The sequence below is a fragment of the Chanos chanos genome, chromosome 10 (assembly GCF_902362185.1).
Source record: "Chanos chanos chromosome 10, fChaCha1.1, whole genome shotgun sequence".
In the NCBI taxonomy this organism is placed as follows: Eukaryota; Metazoa; Chordata; class Actinopteri; order Gonorynchiformes; family Chanidae; genus Chanos; species Chanos chanos.
The window spans coordinates 12529802-12551091 of NC_044504.1; the positions used below are offsets into that span (position 1 = coordinate 12529802).

Below are 21290 nucleotides of genomic sequence, written 5' to 3' on the forward strand. Positions count from 1 at the left end.
TGTGTGTGTGTGTGTTCAGAAGAACATCAATGTTTTCCTACTGTGCTGATGACAACATCTGCACTGTTTCTTCATGCTTACATCAGCATTTAATGATAAGTAACATTTTTGGGAGGGATTAAATGTAGCTGAATGACTACTTAAGTTAACAGAAACTATTAAAACATATCTAGATCTACATTAGCCTCTGTCTTAGTGGCTTAAAGGTCTGAGTGTGTGTTAGACTAATTAAGACAGGCTTGTGTTGTGTCTGAATGGAGAGAGTAGGATATGCTGAACGGTTAAATATTTTTTTAAAGCTAGATTATCTAACTAAATTTGCTTCCTGATTGTGGGCCACATTAACCAATATGTAAGAGTGTGCGTGTATGTGTGTGTGTGTATTGGGGGGGGAGGGGGGGTTGACACCTCGTCGCCCATCTGTGGAGTGAAGGGGCATCTGCGTGGCACAGTGTCGGTGATCCAGGCAGATGGTAACCACTCCTCCAGAGTCAGACCCTGCTCCGGCAATTCTCTCTGAGTTTACATACACAAAACCACACACACGCAGACACATACACACACACACACACGCAGACACATACGCAGACACAGACAAACACGCACGCATACACACACACACACACACACAGCCAATGTAATACAGTGTATTCCAACAGCAGGAAGCATTCAATCACAGGACTTCTCTACAGAAACAGATCCATCAAGCTGTTTTCGTACATACATATTCATAAGCACATCAAAACACGCGCTCTCTCTCTCACACACACACACAAACAAACACAAACACACAAACGCATACACTCACCTTCATCCTCCGTTCTTTTGGCTTTTTTTTCTTTGGTAGAGCTCCATCTTTGTCTTGTTTTTCTTTCTTTCTCTCTTTTTTGGCATCTTTATCTTTCTTCTTTTCGCCGTCCTCCTCTGAGCTGCTGGCATTCTTCTTCTTAAGTCGACTCGTTTTCTTCGGAGGTTCCAAATTAATACCCGCATCTGCCGTCCAGTCTGAGTAGTCACTTGAGTAATCGCTACAGAGACACACAAAAAAGCAAGAGGCTCTGTGAGTGTGAGCGTAACTCGTGTGAGTGTGTGTGTGTGTGTGTATGTGAGAGAGAGAGTGAGAGAGCGACTGAAGACTAACCTGGAACTGCTGTGGTCGTCAGGCCAAGGTTCCTTCTCTTCTTTCTCCTCATCTGACGTCTCTCCACTCGCAGGCCGGGCATCAGCTTCTCCCTGAGACAAACAGAGAGAAAAAAGACAGATGGGGTGAGAGTGAAAGAGAAAGGGAAAGAGAGAGGGAGAGGGAGAAACAGACAGACAGACGTACAAATCACAGGCAGTGAGTCTCTGAAGAGCACTATTGCAGTTTGGCTTCTCCTGCAATCAGAACACTGGCCATTCCCCTAACACGTAATTCACTGTCAACAGAGCTAACAGGGCTGTCTACACAGAGAGCACTGTGCTCCAGATGTGTTGTGTGATTTAACACAACTGTGTGTTTTCTGGTATAAATGAGTTGAGTGGCTTTACACGTGTATTAGCCATGGCGTTCCAAGAAGAACAGCTGATCTGTGCTGACAAGCCTTTTGACCATTCAATATTGAAACAAAATAAGCTTGAAAAAAAACAAACAAAACAGACTAAACACAATACAGACCCAGAAGACTGATACTAAAGACAGAGCACTGACTTCATAGATGGAACACTGATATGACAGACTGAGTACTGAGATGACAGACTGAATGCTGACATCACAGAGGGAACAGGGGCATTACAAAAGGAACAGTGACACAACAGACGGAATGCTGGCATCACAGAAGGAACAGGGACATTATAAACAGAACAGTGACACTACTGACGGAATGATGACATCACAGGAGGAACAGGGACATTACAAACAGAACAGTGACACTACAGACGGAATGATGACATCACAGGAGGAACAGGGACTTTACAAACAGAACAGTGACACAACAGATGGAATGATGACATCACAGAAGGAACAGGAACATTACAAACAGAATAGTGACACTACAGACGGTATGCTGGCATCACAGAAGGAACAGGGACATTACAAACAGAACACTGACACTACAGACGGAGTGATGACATCACAGAAGGAACCGGGACATTATAAACAGAACACTGACACTACAGACGGAATGATGACATCACAGGAGGAACAGGGATGTTACAAACAGAACAGTGACACTACAGATGGAATGATGACATCACAGAAGGAACAGGGACATCACAAACAGAACAGTGACACAACAGATGGAATGATGACATCACAGAAGGAACAAGAACATTACAAAAAGAACAGTGACACTACATATGGAATGGTGACATCACAGAAGAAACAGGGACATTACAAAAAGAACAGTGACACTACAGACAGAATGGTGACATCACAGAAGAAACAGGGACATTACAAAAAGAACAGTGACACTACAGACGGAGTGATGACATCACAGAAGGAACAGGGACTTTACAAACAGAACACTGACACGACAGATGGAATGGTGACATCACAGAAGGAACAGGGACATAATAAACAGAACACTGACACTATAGACGGAATGCTGACATGACAAACCTGATGTCAAACCTGATTACAGACAGAGCACTACCACTACAGACTAAATCCTGGAGCAGAGAGAGCGACAAGACACCAGTGTGATGAATGACTCCCCCCACTAACCCTCACCACTCCTCTCAACTCCTGTACCTCTGAGGTGCTGTGCTCCTCCTCATTGGGCTCACTCTGGCGACTCGTCTCCTCCACAGCCAACCGAGTGTGGTAGTTATGCTGGTTTCCTTGGTAACGGCGTCCCTCCTCTGCCGTGCTCTCCTGAGCATGCTGAATGTGAGATTAATTCATTATTTAAGAGAGTGGGATTAAACATTGCTTTTTCAAAGACCCTCAAAAAACACTGTTTTACTTTTTGCATGCAGTGCGAAATGACACTTAAAATCAACTCTGGCTGCCTCTGTCATTGTCTGACTTGCTGTCCTCATGCAAGAGCGTTAGTCATAATGACCTGCAGGTGTGTAAAAAGTTCTGAGCTTGTCTAGTCAAAAGAACATGCAGGGTTTCCAGGATATCCCCAGCATATTTAACAGGTAAATGCCCCTTTGCACGCGTGCGTACACACGCAGGTTTTCTTATTCTCACTGTGTGTTCATTTAGCTTCTCTCATATTAACATATAAAAGTATCATATGAAAACTATCTGGCTAGCTTGTCCTGCAGTGACTTCCCCCACCTCTGCCATGTGTTCAATTTATCTGCTAAATCTTCCCATACAATTTGCTATATGGACCAAAAAGTTTATAGAAACCACTACCTGTAATTTTAAGTTCTACAATTTCAAGGTCTTTTCCAGGCCATTTGATATTTTTCTCAAGTTTCAGGGATTTTCCAGTTTTAAAAAACTATTTTATTGAGTTCAAGGTCGTCCAGGACATGTGGAAACCCCAAATACGACTGAATAATGTGTGTGTGTGTGTGTGTGTGTGCGTGCGAGTGTGCACGAGTGTGTGTATGTTTGTGTGCACTTTACCCTGTTCTCTCTGTGGTAATGTAAATTGCGTCTTCTCCTCTCTGATCTGTAGATGTTAATCTCCTCTTCTCCTTTAGCAGTCCTCCACACCTCCTGTTTACTACTCACATGTAGAGAGAGAGAGGGAAAAGGGAGAGAAGGATGGAGTTACTTAATTTAACCTTTTGCCTTGGCTCTCATATTCTGACTACATTTGTGTTTTTGAAGTAGGTCTTAGTTTGCACCTAATACTGTTTGTGCGTGTATTGTCTGTCCCTGTTTGAAGGAGAGATATGTGTTAAGAACATTATGAAACATATGTCTGTGTGTGTTTGTGTGTGTGTGTGTGCGCGCACGCGTTTGTGTGTATTACCTGGCGATAGCGGCCGGTAACTCGGGGACCAGTACTCTTCTGCTCCAGGCGACCAGGTCTCTCTCAGTGGCCATCTCACTGCGGGGGGCATTACTGTGCATCTGTCTGACCCCCTCTATCTGCCCACTGCGCCTCAGACCCACGTTAGGAGGAGAGGAGACCTCTGCAGCCGAACTTACAGAACCTACACACACACACACACACTGGTAAGAATGCAGCAGTGAGTCTTGAGCTGAGATTATGAATTGGTGTTTGGATGCCACCAAAGCCTATTCTAATTCATGAGAGAGAGAGAGAGAGAGAGAGAGAGAGAGAGAGAGAGAGACTCTGTGAACTTTGGTTTACTATGGTATTAGAGCACAGTCAGATATATGATGTGTGTAAGAGACAGAGTGCGTGTGCATGAGTGTGTGTGTGTGTGTGAGAGAGAGAGACACACAGAGAGAGAGAGGGAAAGCGTTTGTGAACCTCGGCTTGCTCTGGTATCAGAGCCCAGTCTCTGGTCCTGTTCCTGCTGGAGTCTCTGGATCATACTGTCCAGAGGACTGGACCCCTCCGCTGCCTGCTGACTCACCACCTGATTCAAACCTGACACACAGACCCACACAGAGAGACAGACACACAGACCCAGAGAAAGAGACAGAGAAAGACCAAGTCATCAATCCCCTCAACACAATGAAGAGATATAGACTGTTCCTGGGAGGTGCAGTGACTGTTGTCCATTCATTAATTATTCATGTGGTTTAAAGATCAGTTAAACGTGCAGGGACACACAGAGGGTCCGTGTCTGTTCATGACTTCTTTTCCTAGGTTACTGTGGGAGTTTACGCATCTGTGAACATCTGTGGGCCTGTCTCTGACCTGATGAGGTAAGGCCCATCTGCGGAATGAGCTGCTCCTCCCGGCAGTTCTCTCGGCCGGGCACCAGGCGCTGGTAACGTGGAGGGTGGGGGTTCCCATCCACATCCACCAGGAACGGTGGCGGCATCAAGTGTGGAGCCTGTTGAGTCTGCTCATCCAGCACATAGTTATGGGCGTCCCGGATCAGCGGCCGGTAATCCGTGTGGAAAAACATCTGATCTGCTATCTGAAAATGTCCAAACACACAGACGCACATTAAAAAAACTCACAGACACCAAAGATTTCTCAGTACGATAGCCAGTCTACTTCTGAGCCAGAGCCGAGACGACGTCTGTTGATCACGTGAGATCAATCAGACTGAGAACATGACTGTGATATGGTGTTCAGCTTTGAAGCCTATCGTAACCACATTAAAGCTGACGAGAAAGACAGGCAGGTAGACAGACAGGCATGAGGCCAGACAGACGGGGCTTGCTTACCTTGTCGTATTTGCTGCTGGAGCCGAAGCCAAAGATGAGGAGGTGACCGTGAGAGTCTGTGCAGGCAAAGTGCTGACCGTCCGGAGAACACTTACAGTCAAACACAGCTCCGTGGCCCTGGCCCTCAATCTGAACACACACACAGTCACACACACACACACACACGCACGCACACATACATACACACAGAAGACATGTGCACATACCACACACACACACACACACAGGCATACAGAGTCATGATTTGGACTGGGCCATTGTCCAGTAAACAGCTCTGTTTGTACTCAGGTTTTATAATATAAACCAAATGTTTTACATCCTCACACTGCTTAACAGACAAATAGATCAAAACCACTTCCTGCTCACTCCTCCAAATACTCAGCCTCTACGTCACACACTAATAAATTTCAGAGGTCTGCTTAATACTTAGCCAAAGCCCTACACATCACTAATCGCAAGTACACAGAGAGAAAGGCCTGTCACAACGAAAACAGACAGAGCCTATCAATAGCGCAGAGAGAGAGAGAGACGAGTGGACAGGAGAGAGAGAGAGCATGTGTATGTGTGTGTGTGTGTGTGTGTGTTTGGGGGTGGGTGGGGGTGTTCATGCATGCACGCACTAGTGCACAAGACAAAACTGTCTAGCGGGTAAATGGTATGTAATTTTGTGTGGAGTGGGCTCTTCAAAGTAGTGACTCAGCATGGGAAAAAGAAAGAAACAGGCAGAGAGAGAGAGAACAAAAGAAGGAGAAAGAGCGAAAGCACAAGAGAGAGAAGGAGGTAGAGAGAGAGAGAGAAAGAAAGAAGGAAAGAGGGAGAAAAAGAGAGAAAGGGGAAAAGAGAATTAACAATAGGACAGAGAAAGGAGAAGAATCAGTGCTTTACTGACCATGTTGAAGTAAGAACGTATTTTGACTCCTCGTGCTAAATCCCACACGATGGCGTTCCCATCATGCCCTGCTGAGAACAGCACTCTGGGATCAAACGGGTGGGGCTCCAAAACAAACACCTCATCTTCATGGCCCTGCCAGACAACACCCATATTATATCACCGATCAGATCAATCAACAATCAATAGCAAATGACATCTCGAATTTGAGATGATCTATGACAATAATCAATCAATAATGACCAACAATGAAAACATCATTTGTCATCTTCAGATGTTAATTAGCATTGCTGCGAACTGATCACCAACTAAATCAATATGATGTAATTGGCCATATTTCTCATAGGCTAGAGCTCTCATAAGAATATATCAGGGTTTGGCAGTTGTAACTATTGAGCTGTGATCTTCATATCTGAGATAAATTAAGGAGAATCATTATTGTCAGCCTGCCTATGCAACTGGTTAGGAAGGCAGTGTTAGTATACCAGCACATGTGAGTGAAACTGTTAAGCTGCGCATGGTCAAGTTACATTTACTTTGCTGGCTAATTTTTTGGGCTATTATTTATCTTTTTTAAAACAAAAATAAAACAAAACAAGACAGAACTTTTTTTTCTTACCATTAGAATGTGAATGAGATGTCCTGTGTAGGAGTTCCACACCTTCAGTGTGAGGTTGTTGGCCGCGGTGATGACTGTGTTGTCATGGCGATCCCAGGCTACCATGGTAACTTTGAGTTTGGTGACTTTGTCTTCCAAAGGAGGTGGGTTGTACTTGCTGCAGGAAAGTTTTTTAAAAGAATAACAGTGATAAATTTGACTTTCATCAGCAGTGTTTTCAGATGACCTACTTTTGCAAACGGAATGTGAAGAAGAGCCACACACACACACACACACACACACACAGAGTCAAAACACTACAACAGACCCAGCTAGCAAACAGTGTCTAAAACTTAAGCACTGTAGAGTAATCAGCTCATTTCTAATGGGTGTAACTCTAGAACCACCAAAGACCTATGTTTATTTTCATTTCTGACATGTGGATCTTACAAACATTTGCCATAAATGACATGTTTCTCTGAAGAATTCTGTTTCTCTGTAAAAATATCATGCAGTCTCAATCGAGTGTCTGTACCACTCATAGTTCAACAGTCAGACATGTCATTTTCAGCCAGGCTGTTTAGTCAGCAGGCCTCCTGCAGTCATCCTGTATATTCTCAAAGACAAGTCATCCCTGTAACCAAACTCTATATGAACAGAAAGAATCCGGCTTGTGGAGAAAGCGTGTTCCTTACTTAAATGACTGTTTATTCACTAACTGATTTTTTTTTCTCTGAGCTACACTGTGCTGCACCCTGTGCATTAACACGTCACATAGAAAAACAAGGTGTTAAAGACCGGAGTGACATCCAGAGCTCTACTGTGTGGCTTTACACTGCCTGTACACATGAAGAAGACACGTGTCTGACCAATGTCGCTTTATGAGCCAGAGAAACGTTTTACAGAAGAGGTTTGATGAAAACATTAAAAAAAAAAATAGTTTGAGCTGCTAGCATGACATGTTAAACATTGAGGTTTGAGGTTGACCATATATTTAAAAAAAAAACCCACGTGTGAGCCATGTTGAATAAAAAAATTAATATAAATAAACAAGGCTGAGGCCTGCTTTTGAGAAACAACACCTGTGTACCAACCGTTTGCAAAACAAATGTCCGAAATTCCGAGATGAAAAATCCGTCAAGTTCGGAGTGAGATGAGACATTCTGTGCACTGATGCACAGGAAAATGTGCACAAGAGATGTCTGTTGTCTCAGACGCTTTGAGAAGACTAAATTAGAGGACAGTTGTGAAAAGAAATGTTTTAAATGCAGTAGTGACAGGACCCGTGTGATGTCACCAGATCGGTCGTGTCACCGGTCAGCCGACACTCGTTGTAATTTCATTTTATTTGGACAGGGTAAATCCATCCGGGTGACGAAGATAAAGATTTAACTCAACTTAGCCACACGCCTCATTTCAAAGCTATTCCATTTCAAAGAGGAATCCGTGCGTTTTTGTTTTTGTTTTTCTTTTCTTTTCTTTTCTTTTCTTTTCTTTACAGAAACGGCTGTCCTGCGACGCAAGCCTTATTTTAAGAGTATGATTTAATCCGGATGTGAAAATGATGACCCTCTCTTTATAAAATGACAAACACAAGCTAACGATACTGTCCATGGGAGGGTCCCGTGACCTGGGTTACTGTCCCTGCCTCGCTGAGCAGTCCTCGCTCATGTCCCTGTGGGTGTGTGTGTAGAATCAAACAAACAGTGCTCCGGTAATGCTACACAACTCACAGTGCGAAAGCATGAGTGACGCTACATCAGACCTCAGGGAAACAGATTCCTAAGACATCCCAAATCCTAGGACACGTTTGCACTACCATAAGCTGTTGATCAAACACACTCCATATCAACCACAACAAACCCATCATTTTTATAATAATTCATATGGAAGCCTCCACACCCTCTATAACACATAATGATATAAAACACACAGTCTTACGTTGAGGAGCGGCTGCAGTACGGCAGAATTAGAGAGCCTTCTTACCCCGGCAGTTTGGTGGCCATGTCCAGTAGGATGCTTCTCCAGTCCTGCTGCTGTAACTGCCATATCCGCGCTGTGCCGTCTCTGCTTCCGCTGACAAACCTGCAGGGACGCACACGCGTTTACCGGCCTAGCCTTCTTCTGCCGCGCAAATGTTAGGGCTCTGCCAGGCTGGCAACTTTTAAGAGCTGTAAAGTTCATGGCTTCACACTGAGGAGTGCGCTCGTTAAATCTGCCTGCTTCTCTGTCACTGTTTATCTATCTCTCTATTCCCCCTTCATTCCTCTTCCCTCTGATTTACCTCTCTTTCTCTGTCTCTCCCTCCATTCCACACACACACACACACACACACACACACACACGCACGCACGCATACACGTACAGCCTCATTAAAATCAAAGACTGAAGGACATAAAGGGATTTATGCAAAGAGAGAGAGAGAGAGAGAGAACAATGATGAAAAGCAGAGGTGCACTATAGATACCTCCCCACCCCCACTCCTGAGTGTGTTTGGAAGAAAGAGTCTGCAGGGCTGTCATCTATACATTTTTGTAGAGCAGAGTCTACGCATATAAACCTGGTTGCTACATATGCGTGTGTGTGTGTGTGTGTAAGTGTGTGTGCGTATGTGGGTGCGCGTGTTTATGTGCATATGATGATTCCGTATTTTATTCTATGTGCTATTATGAGAACAGGTGAGCTACTGCATGTACTGCGCGTATATACATGTATGTGTGTGTGTGTGTGTGTGTGTGTGTGTGTGTGCATGTGCATAGAGTGAGAATAACTGTGTGAGTGTTTCCCTGACTCAATATGTTTACGGGGGACATGTTTGTGTGTGTGTGTGTGTTTGTGCTCATACAGTGAAAGTAACTGTGTGTGTGTTTTTCTCTGACTGAATATGTTTACAGTGGGGACATGTGTGTGTGTGTGTGTGTGTGTTCGTGTTCATACAGTGACAGTAACTGTATGTATGTTTCCCTGACTGAATATGCTTACAGTGGGGACGTGAGGACCTGTGTGCATGAGAAGATTAGTTTTTCTGCAGACAACATCGGATTATAGTCTTATGCCTAGGTTCAATTCTAACTTTAAAAACACTAATGACACACGCACACACACAAACACACACACACATGAGCATGCAAAGCAACCAAGGAAAAATGAGCAGTTGCATCTCACCTGTCTCCTCCATGGGAGAACTGGATGCTGTCAACTTTATCCTGCAAGAAGAGTGAGACAGAGAAAGTGAGAGAGAGAGAGAGAGAGAGAGAGAGAGAGAGAGAAACAGAGAAACAGAAGGCTGAGCCAATAAATAACAAATCAGAGATATTAGAGCAGTGAGTTTCTGACACCCACTACATGAAACACTCACACACATGCCCAGAGAGTGTACATCTCACTCTCTTATACACACACATACACTGACACACACATCTACAGCATACACCCCTCTCTCTCTCTCATTCTGCCTCTCTCTCTCTCTCTTTCACTCTCATACATTCTCTTATGCACTGACATTTTGATATTCTGTCCTACGTGCGTAAATATTTAACTGGAAAGCTCTGCTTACACCAACCTTTACTTTAACCTATTCTCTCTGCCAGTTTCACATTTACACACACACACACACACACACACACACACACACACACTTTCCTGTCTCTTCCTGTCTCGCTCTCTCTCAGTCTTACCGTGTGTGACTCTAGTTCTGCAATCTTATCCGGTTGGCCGTCACCAAAGTAATACACCCTTATGATGTGATCCGTGCTGCCCGTGGCCAAAAACATGCCCCCTGTAACACAACTCATCAATGAGTCAATCAGCCAAACCAACCAACCAACCAACTGCTCAATTAATCAATCAGTCAACCATGGCTGGATGAAAAGAGATGAAATTGTTATTTCACATTCAACAAAACTAAAACTACTTTACTATGATTAAAGTAAATCAAATTTCTGATCATCCATCTGTTAAATATTTGACAACAAAAATATGCATCAATGTAGGGACTGTAGAGTTTTATGTGTGTATGTCTATGTGCATGCATGCATGCGTGTGTGTGTGTGTGTGTGTCTCGTTCTTTGTGTGCAGTAAAATTCGTGCTGAACATCCTCCTCTCCGTGAGGTACTGATCTCTGTCTGACAACAGTTTATTTTTAGCCTCACTTTGAGGAAATGAGTTTGAACCAAATCGATTCACAGTGTATACCTAGACATCGTTCACACTACCTCCAAAATCAGTATATACCTACACACAGTTCACACTACCTCCAAAATCAGTATATACCTACACATAGTTCACACTACCTCCAAGATCAGTATATACCTACACACAGTTCACACTACCTCCAAGATCAGTATATACCTACACATATTTCACACTACCTCCAAGATCAGTATATACCTACACACAGTCCACACTACCTCCAAGATCAGTATATACCTAGACATCGTTCACAGTGAAAGACAGAGGAAATGCCAGTGAATATTCATCATTTGTCTTAAGGTGGCCTGACCTGCTGGTGCCACAGACAGTGTGTCGTTCAGATCAATGTTTCATTAACTATGGGTGTGTCTGTTCATTTCTATCAATGTCATTTTTGACAGCATTTTGGTTTTGCTGCAGAGGCATTTGAAATAGAGCTTTTACACTAAGTCTGCTGGAGGCTCTGGGCACGTGCGCGTCAGAAGAAGCAGTGAGAATGAGTGGGTGACGGCGGTAAGGTCACAGAGGTCAACTGGGAGAATGAGGGGGTGAAGCTGACATTTTAGAGAGTAAGCTAGGAGACACCGTGTGTGAAGGTTAAGGGAGAAGGTTAGAGTTTGAAATGATGTGACTTACCTGCACTGAAAGACGAGCAGATCATCTGAACGCCAGGACGAGACCTCTCAGTGAACTTACTGGGTCTGTGCCTGAGAAGGGACACACACACACACACACACACACACACAAACATTCACATAACAAACATACACAATTTACACAACACACAAAATACACGCACACACACGCACACAAAATCACATAACACACACAATTACACAATTCACAAAATGTAAACACATACAATCCACCCATAAAGCGCGCACACACACACACACACACACACACACACACACACACACAAACACACACACACACACATTTACTCAGTGCAGCGACAAAAAATGCTTGTAGAGAGAGGCCAGTGCCACACTGCTGTGATGCTGTTGATCAGGGAGCTGCTTGACTGTCTGTGTTTGTACACAAGACTCACCCAAATTTGAGTGTGCGTGCGTCCCACTGCCAAAAACAGATGGTGCCATCAGCACCAGTGGAGGAGAGGAACCTCTTATTGCCACTGCAGAGGGGAGAGAACTACACACAAACATAAAAATCACCAGATTAGTGTGTGTACTAGTGTGTGTAAGCATACACACAATTGTGTGTGCATATGTACTTACGTGAGTGTGTGCATGTATATACATATATTTGTTTTGGCACATGGTCGTTTGTTTGTGTGTGCGTGTGTGTGCGTGTGTGTGCGTGTGTGTGCGTGCATGTGCGTGTGTACCTGCAGAGACGTGATGGATGCGGCGTGACCCTCCAGCACAGCGAGAGGGGCACAGGTCTGCAGACACCACACTCTGATCATTTTATCACAGCTTCCTGCCGCCAGCAGCGTGTTCTCGTAGTTCACCGCCATGTCCGAGATTTCTGCTGCGTGTCCTCGCAATGTCGCCAACAAACGCCCGTCGTCTGTGGCCCAGATCTTCACCAGACAGTCGTCTGAGCCCTGTCAGCAAACAAAGTAAAAAAAAAATTTAAATAGTTTTAACACACACACAAACACACACACATATATATATATAAATATAAATATTTATATATAATGTCACAATTATCAAATCATCAAATTCTGGTCACCTGCCATTTCACAAAATGTGAGGATGCTAGAGTCACACTGGTTCACAATTGAATTTAAAACAGCATTCATCAAACCTTACTTCACATCTCTACATATCCCAATGGCTCTTTCACCTCACCCTGTTAAAGTATCTCTAGAAATACAGAAAAAAACCCTTAAACCAGCCAACAGAACACAACACTCAGGTAGTGTGTGCAGACGAGAGAACCAGCACAGCAAAGGGAAACTTCACTGAAGCTCTGTCCAAAAAATGACCACTGAATTGTCATCCACCATGTAACATTTTACTACGTGTCCTCATTACAATGCTAACTTGTCTACGGGTTTGGTGTGGAATTCTCACAGGCGGTAGTTTTCTTTCTTTCTTTTTTTTTTTTTTGAATCTTGTGGTAGAACATTCCAGAGTTTTTATTCCGTCTACAGTGACAAAGCAGGAGGTCTTCTCTCAGCTGAGCTTTTCACATCCTACTTCAGTATTCAAATCTGTCCACTGGAGCATGCCCCGTTCCTCCCTCTGGCCTCCCACCTCCCTCTCACCACCTCCCAATGCTCTCCTTTCTCAAACTCACCTCCTCATCATGCCCTCTCTAATCAGATGGGGTGGGGGGTGGGGGTTGCTCAGGGTTCACGCCAGGCTTTAGCAGGTAAATTTATACATCACTATTTGCTCCTCTAGCTTCATTCCCAACCAGCATGCACTTCAACTTATGCTTCTGGCTACTTCTGTCTTACACGTGTATAATATATTTCTGTTTATTCAGAACTACTAAGATACTTTGGGGGCACACGCAAAGCATTGACTACTGACAGTAAGTCTGAGGAACTGAGAGCGAACTACCAAAACACACACACACACACGCAAACACACGCACGCTAGCGCGCGCGCACGCTCACACACACACACACACACACACACACACACACACACACTAACGCATTAAGTGTCCATGAAGGAACAGTCAGAGGTCTGCCTTGGTGCGGATTCTACGCGTGTGTGGAACTCTACTGGAGGGAGAGGACACTGTTCATCTGTGAGAAGCTGCATTATTTACAGCTTTGTTGGCGGGGGAGGGGGGGGGGGGCGCTGTCTCAGGCGATGTTCCAGAGTCTGCAGGTTCAGATCTGGTGACAGAAATGGCCCTGACACACACTAAACCCTTCAGTGACCACTCCTGCCCAAGCAATCCGCCCTTTTTGGAAAGTGCGCACTCCGGAGAACAGCCCTCACAATGCCTGTTTTTGACATGTTGGGATACATATCTGGGAGGCAATCCAGAAATTAAAATCAAGACCGTGTCAATATTTGTGTGTTTTCATTTAGGATTCTTTCCTAAGTTAATTGCACATTTTTCCTCTCTCTCTCTCTCAATTCCACTTACTACCAATCAAGAAAAATCACTTTTCTCAAAACCAGCACCACCACGATTAAAACCATGTCTGATTGGTTTTCTTTGTGAGCTATACAGATTTCCTTCCTTTGGCCGGGGGAATACTCAAAGTAATCAGTCACAAACAACCACTGTATGTGCCTACATTTACTGACTGCAGAGAAAGGGTTGTTTGTGGGAATTAAAAGCTAAATACGCATGCATGCACACATACACATACACACACATACACACACACACACACACACTCAAAGCTTTTTTCAGTGTCTTACTAAATACCACTATTTAAAGATTATTCCTGTAATGTTAGAAGACCCCATAAGAAAACATTTCAGATACAGTAGAAATACTAGTGATATCCTAACTTACAGCTCAAACATGAGATAGACGATTTTATTCTTGGCTTTGTGTCAAACCCTGAGAGGAAATAATTTCCTCAACGCGCAAGAACAGACACACCCCCTGAGCTGAGAGAGAGAGAGAGTGAGAGACAGAAAGACAGAGAGAGAGAGCGAGAGAGAAAGAGAAATAGAGAGAGGGAGAGAGGGAAAGGAGGGGGTGTAATCCTTCATGGCCATTCAGCCATTTTTGGAGATTTAAAAAATTCGCAGAAGAAAATGGAGAAGCTCAGAGTGCATGTCCAGCGATAGACATCAATGCAACACACTCACACAACACCACCAGACACATGACAATGTCAAACTCTGGTGCAAAGCTCAGCGTTTTCACATCAGATTACAGCAGAGCACATGCTCACAAGACAAAAGCTAAAACAAGACGTTTGATCTGAACCTTACCCCACACACACACACACACACACACACACACTTTCAGACAACTGGAAATACACAGCACATATACAAGTGCAATCACACAACACACACATACTACATTCCCTTTTGCTCAGTATGAACACACACACTCACACACATACACAGGGCATGCAGGAGAGCACACAGCACATGGACCCTCAAGCTCAATATGGCTGACCCCAAAACCTACAATAAAACCAATTTCTCTCAATGACCAATAATGCAGCCATAAAACACCTCAAATCCCACCACACTTTTCCATATACATTCCATTCAGCTCACAAAAGAGAAGAGAAGAGAAGAGAGGAGAAGAGAAGAGAAGAGAAGAGAAGAGAAGAGAAGAGAAGAGAAGAGAAGAGAAGAGAAGAGAAGAGAAGAGAAGAGAAGAGAAGAGAAGTGAAGACAAAAAAGTTCACAGTCATGAAACAAACATGAAACATATGAAATAACTCCAGTGTAGCTTTTAAACACACAAACAGTCTCAATTCAGACCAACCACAAGCTTGAGAGAAGGCATGACTTATCAGTTATATAACAGCATCAAAGTGCCAAAGAAGTACAAAAGAAATCTTGCACATCAAAAAAAAAAAAAAAACATGTCTATGCACAAGATCATGTACACTTAAAAACAACTCCACCAAAAATCTACCAAGACCTCTTTCACAAACTCCCTCTCTAAAACAAGGCTTATCCGTGTATGTGTGCATGGGTGTGTGTGTGTGCGTGTGTATGTGTTTTATTGGAAGTTGTTAGTGGACCACTTCTTTTGTGTCTTGTGTTATTTTGTGTGTTACACACCACAGTGGTGTGTTTCCAGGAAAAAAATGAGTACAACTTCGCGTCACTGCTGCACCCCAAACATGAGTCAGCTAAAGAATCTTAATTGAACACTTCTATCCACTGGTCAGGATCATTTTGAAACATAAAAGCTATCGCAAAACCAAAGACATCAAGCCTTCAGACAGAGGCCCAGACTACCGTTCAGATACTAATTTACATACAAAAAATAATGTGAAACAGGAATGGGAAAGCGGTGTCCATTTTGGCTCTGTCTAACATAACAGCTCTGTCAGTAAGCCAATAAAACAAATAACACAACACATACAGACTACCCACATTACTCATCGCCTGCTTAGGGACTGTATCTCATCCAATTATCCATGCACACACAAGTCAACACTGCATTGTACACTCACGATACGCTTAAAATAGGTAAAACAGATATTAAATCTGTCAGTAATAAATATCGAACATTGGAAATAAATGCACAGAGGACAAAGCAGCACAGAACATCATTACTTAGAATACATGTACATCAGAGAGAGCAATATCTAAGCCGTTTCATACAAAAAACATGTAAGAGGGTGGTTTCATTAGTTTAATGTGTCACTGAACAATGGCTAAAGTTTAAGACTTCTCCAAAAGTACTAAAAGCTGTGAACCACACATGATCACATCATTCGACCAATCAAAGGTCCAGATGCTTCAAAGGAGAAGAGGGCCATTCCCTAACAACCAATAGGAGATGCCTACACAATTAACTTAAAAAAATACTGTAATGGTGTAATGTAATTCGGCTAACACTGAAGCTCAAATCATTGGAAAATGCAAAGACATGGGACCACTGAGCTCTCCATTAAGACAGAAACACTTTAATGATCATGGTATAAACCTTTCTGTTAAATAATATACTTGGAGGTTAGTCAAATAAATGAGAGCATGTGTACACAAACAGCAGCTTTCTGTAGACATACAACACCTTCTCACTCTGTTCCATTTGTTGCAGTAGACCAACAAAAAAAAAACCCCTCAAGAACACAACTGTTACACTAAAAATACAACACGCAAGCTTTACCTCCCCCTTAAAAACCTTAAACCTGTCCAAAAATGTGCCTTCCAGCACAGCAAAGATCACAAACACATCGGTAAAGAAACCCCAAAGCCACCATAAAACACATCGCCAAAGTCCAGAATCAATTTCATGGTTGGAATCCAAAATAGCAGCTTGTACACATCACAAGTACCGAGACCTAGAGGACTTGGAACAAATGTGCCCAAAGAAAAGGTCACTATCCCCCCCCCCCCCCCTAAAAAAAAGTTCCAAAACCTAATGAAAGGGCTATGTTAATGTTGTCTTCGCCCACAGCCGTGCTAAATAATGAATGGCAGTGTGATACTTATATAATTCAAGTATTTTTTCGAGGGGAAAAAGAACCATTCAAGAACCATTCCTTTTTTTAAGCAATAATTCAGCTGAATATTAGTGTTAATTATTATTGGATTTACACTCATTACTAACATTAATGATGTTGTTATTCATGTTCTGCACAGCAGTTTTTTCAGGCATTGCATAAAGATGTTATTACAATGAAGGACACTGAACAATACTATTTGTTTGTGTTATGCGTGTCTTTCGCCTTATCAGCGGCACATAAAAAAACCTCACAAACAAGCCAAACATACCGTGAAGATGCGGCGGCCGGTCCTGTCGAAGGTGACACAGTAGACCGAGGACAGATGTCCCAAGATCCTCTTGTGCATCTTCATATGTTGGTATATGGCTGTGGGAACCAACTGACCCAATCGGTACGTCCCATTCAGTCTCCGACTGTAAGTGGTCTCCACTGTAACACGCAAGTGCACAGGTTTGTTTCCACAAAGACAAATACAGAGGCCTGACAGGACAGAGTAGTGACCGCAGAACTGCCTTTCCTTATGAGAAATAATTCAACAACACTACTGAAGACCAGAGGGACCAAGTGCAAATCACACATTACTGATTAACTCCACCATACATTCTTTAATCAGTCAGTCACACATACTCTCTCTCACACACACACATACACGCCCACACACAATAAAACTTTGTGTTCCTCTATCACAGCTCTGATAGCTCTAATATAGCTGTAATCTTTATTGCAAACAACATGGAGGACATATTCGTACGCTAAATATATATATACATTTTTTTTTATCAATAATCAGATTTGTACACTACCTAGTAAGAAAGAAGAATTAGTAAACAAAGATATGAACATACAAAATTCAATATTTAGCTCAAGCTTTTCCTCTAAACCCTCTGAGGATGACCAACCAATCAGAGATGGCTTACCGATATTGGGCGGGCTCCCATAGATGACTGGCGGCTCGGGAGGCCTGCCACAGTGCAGGGCTGCGAGGGCAGAACCTTTCCATACCACGTGTTTGCAGCCTGTTCAAACACACACAAAAGAGTCTCAACAAAACACAAATCCCAGTAGGATGACACACAGAATCTCTCTCTCACACACACACACACACACACAAATACACACACACATTTAGGAACAAAGAGCTTAACAGTGATACAGGCTGCCTGTCTATGATGGAATTTTTCCACTACAACATGGAACCACACGGAACCAGGCAAAATTCAGCTTTACCTTAATTTCCCATTCCCACAAAGATTCCAGTGAATCAATGAGGAACTTTGATTGTGAACAAGTAATGCCAGCTTTTCAAGGCTCTTGTTTTTACTAAAAAAATAAATAAATAAAAAACAGAAATCCTGAAGCCTGGTCACCTAACTGTTTGGCTCTACCAATAAAACCTGGTCCTGCTTCTTAGACTTAGTCCCATTCCAAAAGCCCGTTCCATGTCCCTTTTCCTAGAGCAGTCCCATTCGCTATTCATTCCCACATCCTAGTGCTGATCCTGCTTTCAAACTTTAGTCCCCTGTCATAGTACTGATCCTGTTCTCTAACTTTAGTCCCAGTCATAGTACTGATCCTGTTTTCTAACAGTAGTCTTGTTTCCTAGTTCTGTAATATATTTTAATATATCTATATATTACAAAACTGTTATTAAAAAGCAATTACTGAACAGTAACTGTCTCATTACAAAAGACAGTATGTTAAATATTACGTTTAATATTAAAGCTGCCTCAGTGATGTCTCAATGCAAAACGGCATCTGTGTGTGTGTGGTGTGTTCATAAGTGTGCATATAACTCACTCTTGTTGGTGCGCAGTAAAGACTGACGTCCTGCTCCCAGTAATGAGTGAACCCCTGGGACACTGGCCGGCACCTCTCTCTCTAACAGAGGTCCCACACGCTCACACACTCGCAACAGGTGATCTGGAGAGATGTGCTTGTACAACTTCACCTATGCATGCCCACACACACACACACACACACACACACACACACACACACACACACACACACAAATCAGACTAAGACACTGGAAATATAGGCGACACAAAATCAGAATTATAGTATTTACATATTTACATGCATATCCACACAAAATGTCTAATGTCTAAAAAGTAAAAAAATCAATAGGCCCTCTGAGTGAAAAGAAAAGACTGTGATGCAAGCAGTGTCATGGAGATTAAAACATCTCAATTTACATTCTGAGACAGATCATTTATATTAGAATTAATACACATCTTTCCCCAATTCTGCTCAGACAGTCAGCAATAAAAAAACGGGACCGATAATAACACTAGCTTATGTGTCAGCGATTAACAATTCTGGAAATACTGGCCTATTTTAAATTGGGATGAAAAAGAACAAGAATTATGACAATGACTTGCTTTCCTTCTTTCTTTTCAACAAAGATACTCTTTGGATACTGGCTGAATTCGGCGCAGTGACTGCCTGAAAGAAGGTTATATTATTTTAATAAAAACGCGTTCGCCCCCCTGGCTTCACGTCTCCCGCCGCCCTTCATCTGCTGGTTCAGCACAAGCCTCCAACGCCTGCGGATAATTAATGTGGTCTTAATTGCATTCAGAATCATCCTATTGGTCGACACACGCCAGCGGTACGCAACCGCAACACATTCACGGTATACGTTCACTCATTCACACACATACACAGGGTTAACGGCTAGGGCAACGCTGCTTCTGGACCACCTACTGCACATAATGTGTTACGCGATCGTGTCTTAGTAATCGAAAAAATATCAATTATTATCACTTATTATTTATTATTATCAATTACATTTATTGAGAGTATTATTTTCCACAAACCACAGTGATCATGTCGTACTCTAATATTCATGACTGATTACTACAAACACAATCATATCATGAATTATACTAACACTATTAAGTGTGTATACAATAAATTTGGGCGCTGTAATAAATGAATGTTGATAGTATTAATTTATACATTTACATATTAATAACAATAAAATGGTTTTATTATTATTATTACTATTGTTGTTATTATTATTATTGTTATTATTATCATTATTGTTCCTATTACTATTATTGCTGGAGGAAAAACTGGTAAATTACTACGTTTCTATTGATCAAGAAACAATCATTTCGACAGTAAGGGATAACAAATCGATAGTGCTACCATCGGGCGGTTACATGTTGGCTGTGTTATTTAAGACGACTGCTTCTGATATGCTTTAGAGATCTCGGAACGTCTAAAACCACGACGGTGTGGCATTAACTACAATGGGTACACACACAAACACACACGCACACACACACTCACTAAACGGTGAAGAAACGCCGCGACACGTACGATTTAGTGGCGTAGGGAGGCGAGTTAAGCCGTAACCGAGACGAGCAGAACGGCGTCCAAACAATCGGACACAAAACGGACTGATGACCTACGCCGTGTGGATAGTCCCTACAATCTAAAAGCAATCTGACGGAGCCCGCTATACAACTAATAAAACGGCAGGAGAAAGAAGTATTTCTGGTTCGGTAATATGAGATTAAACATCCTCTAAGCCATCAGTTACGCAACCGATATTTTGGGGGTGGCCAATAATAGGGGGCTGGTACAAAAGCACAAACTTTAAAAATATAAAGATATCATTGCATCGTCTTTCTTAAAAAGTAGGCAGCGTGTTTTGTTTTTTTTCCTTCGTATTGTTAAGCCTAATTTGAAAAGAAACGAATGAGAGAAGTATTAATTATCTGTTTACGTTATAATTACGGCATACAAAAAATTAATCAATGTAATATCATTCAGATTTACCTTACATTGGTTAAAAAAGTAGTCTTCTGTCTCCAAGTCTTACATGTTGTGCTCCAAAAATTACTTCTCCCAACGAAACAAGGACGACAGTGAACAAGAAAAAAATATGCCGTTCCACTTAGTCCTTCCTAGGTCCCTGCACTTTCTAAATGTCAGTTAATAATGTAGTTTATTTACAAAATGATCTGATAAATTGTTTGTATTTCATCCTCAAGCTCTAGCTGTATTACTTAGACCAGGGCGCCTCCAACCCGCCCAGATCACACACACTGGCGCACTGGTCCCTCCTCCCACTGCTCTCCGCTCCTAGAGCACAACATTCATGACGTATCTTCAATTCTACAACATTTTTCCAAACTATTTAAACCTTATGTATCCAACTGTCACCAAAGTCGCACCTTAGGGTCGAACCGAAGTCAGAGTGTACCCTGTGACACACCTCCCTTCTTTCGATGTTCAGTTATCGCT

The 21290-nt window shown here is 42.6% G+C and overlaps 1 protein-coding gene across 1 annotated transcript in view; it reads right to left on the minus strand.

Annotated features, from left to right (window-relative positions):
- phip (PHIP subunit of CUL4-Ring ligase complex) overlaps positions 1-21290 on the minus strand; it is a 36653-nt gene that overhangs the window by 14695 nt on the left and 668 nt on the right. The window contains exons 5-25 of the mRNA XM_030785833.1: positions 18831-18981; positions 17951-18049; positions 17302-17462; positions 12285-12506; positions 11988-12088; positions 11573-11643; positions 10422-10522; positions 9910-9950; positions 8731-8829; positions 6766-6922; positions 6147-6281; positions 5258-5386; positions 4779-5004; positions 4386-4505; positions 3918-4101; positions 3566-3665; positions 3009-3011; positions 2732-2863; positions 1142-1233; positions 803-1028; positions 409-516 (exon numbers count right to left, since the gene is read on the minus strand). Coding sequence (XP_030641693.1) covers positions 409-516; positions 803-1028; positions 1142-1233; positions 2732-2863; positions 3009-3011; positions 3566-3665; positions 3918-4101; positions 4386-4505; positions 4779-5004; positions 5258-5386; positions 6147-6281; positions 6766-6922; positions 8731-8829; positions 9910-9950; positions 10422-10522; positions 11573-11643; positions 11988-12088; positions 12285-12506; positions 17302-17462; positions 17951-18049; positions 18831-18981 — 2658 coding nt within the window. The remainder of the gene's footprint in view (positions 1-408; positions 517-802; positions 1029-1141; positions 1234-2731; positions 2864-3008; positions 3012-3565; positions 3666-3917; positions 4102-4385; positions 4506-4778; positions 5005-5257; positions 5387-6146; positions 6282-6765; positions 6923-8730; positions 8830-9909; positions 9951-10421; positions 10523-11572; positions 11644-11987; positions 12089-12284; positions 12507-17301; positions 17463-17950; positions 18050-18830; positions 18982-21290) is intronic.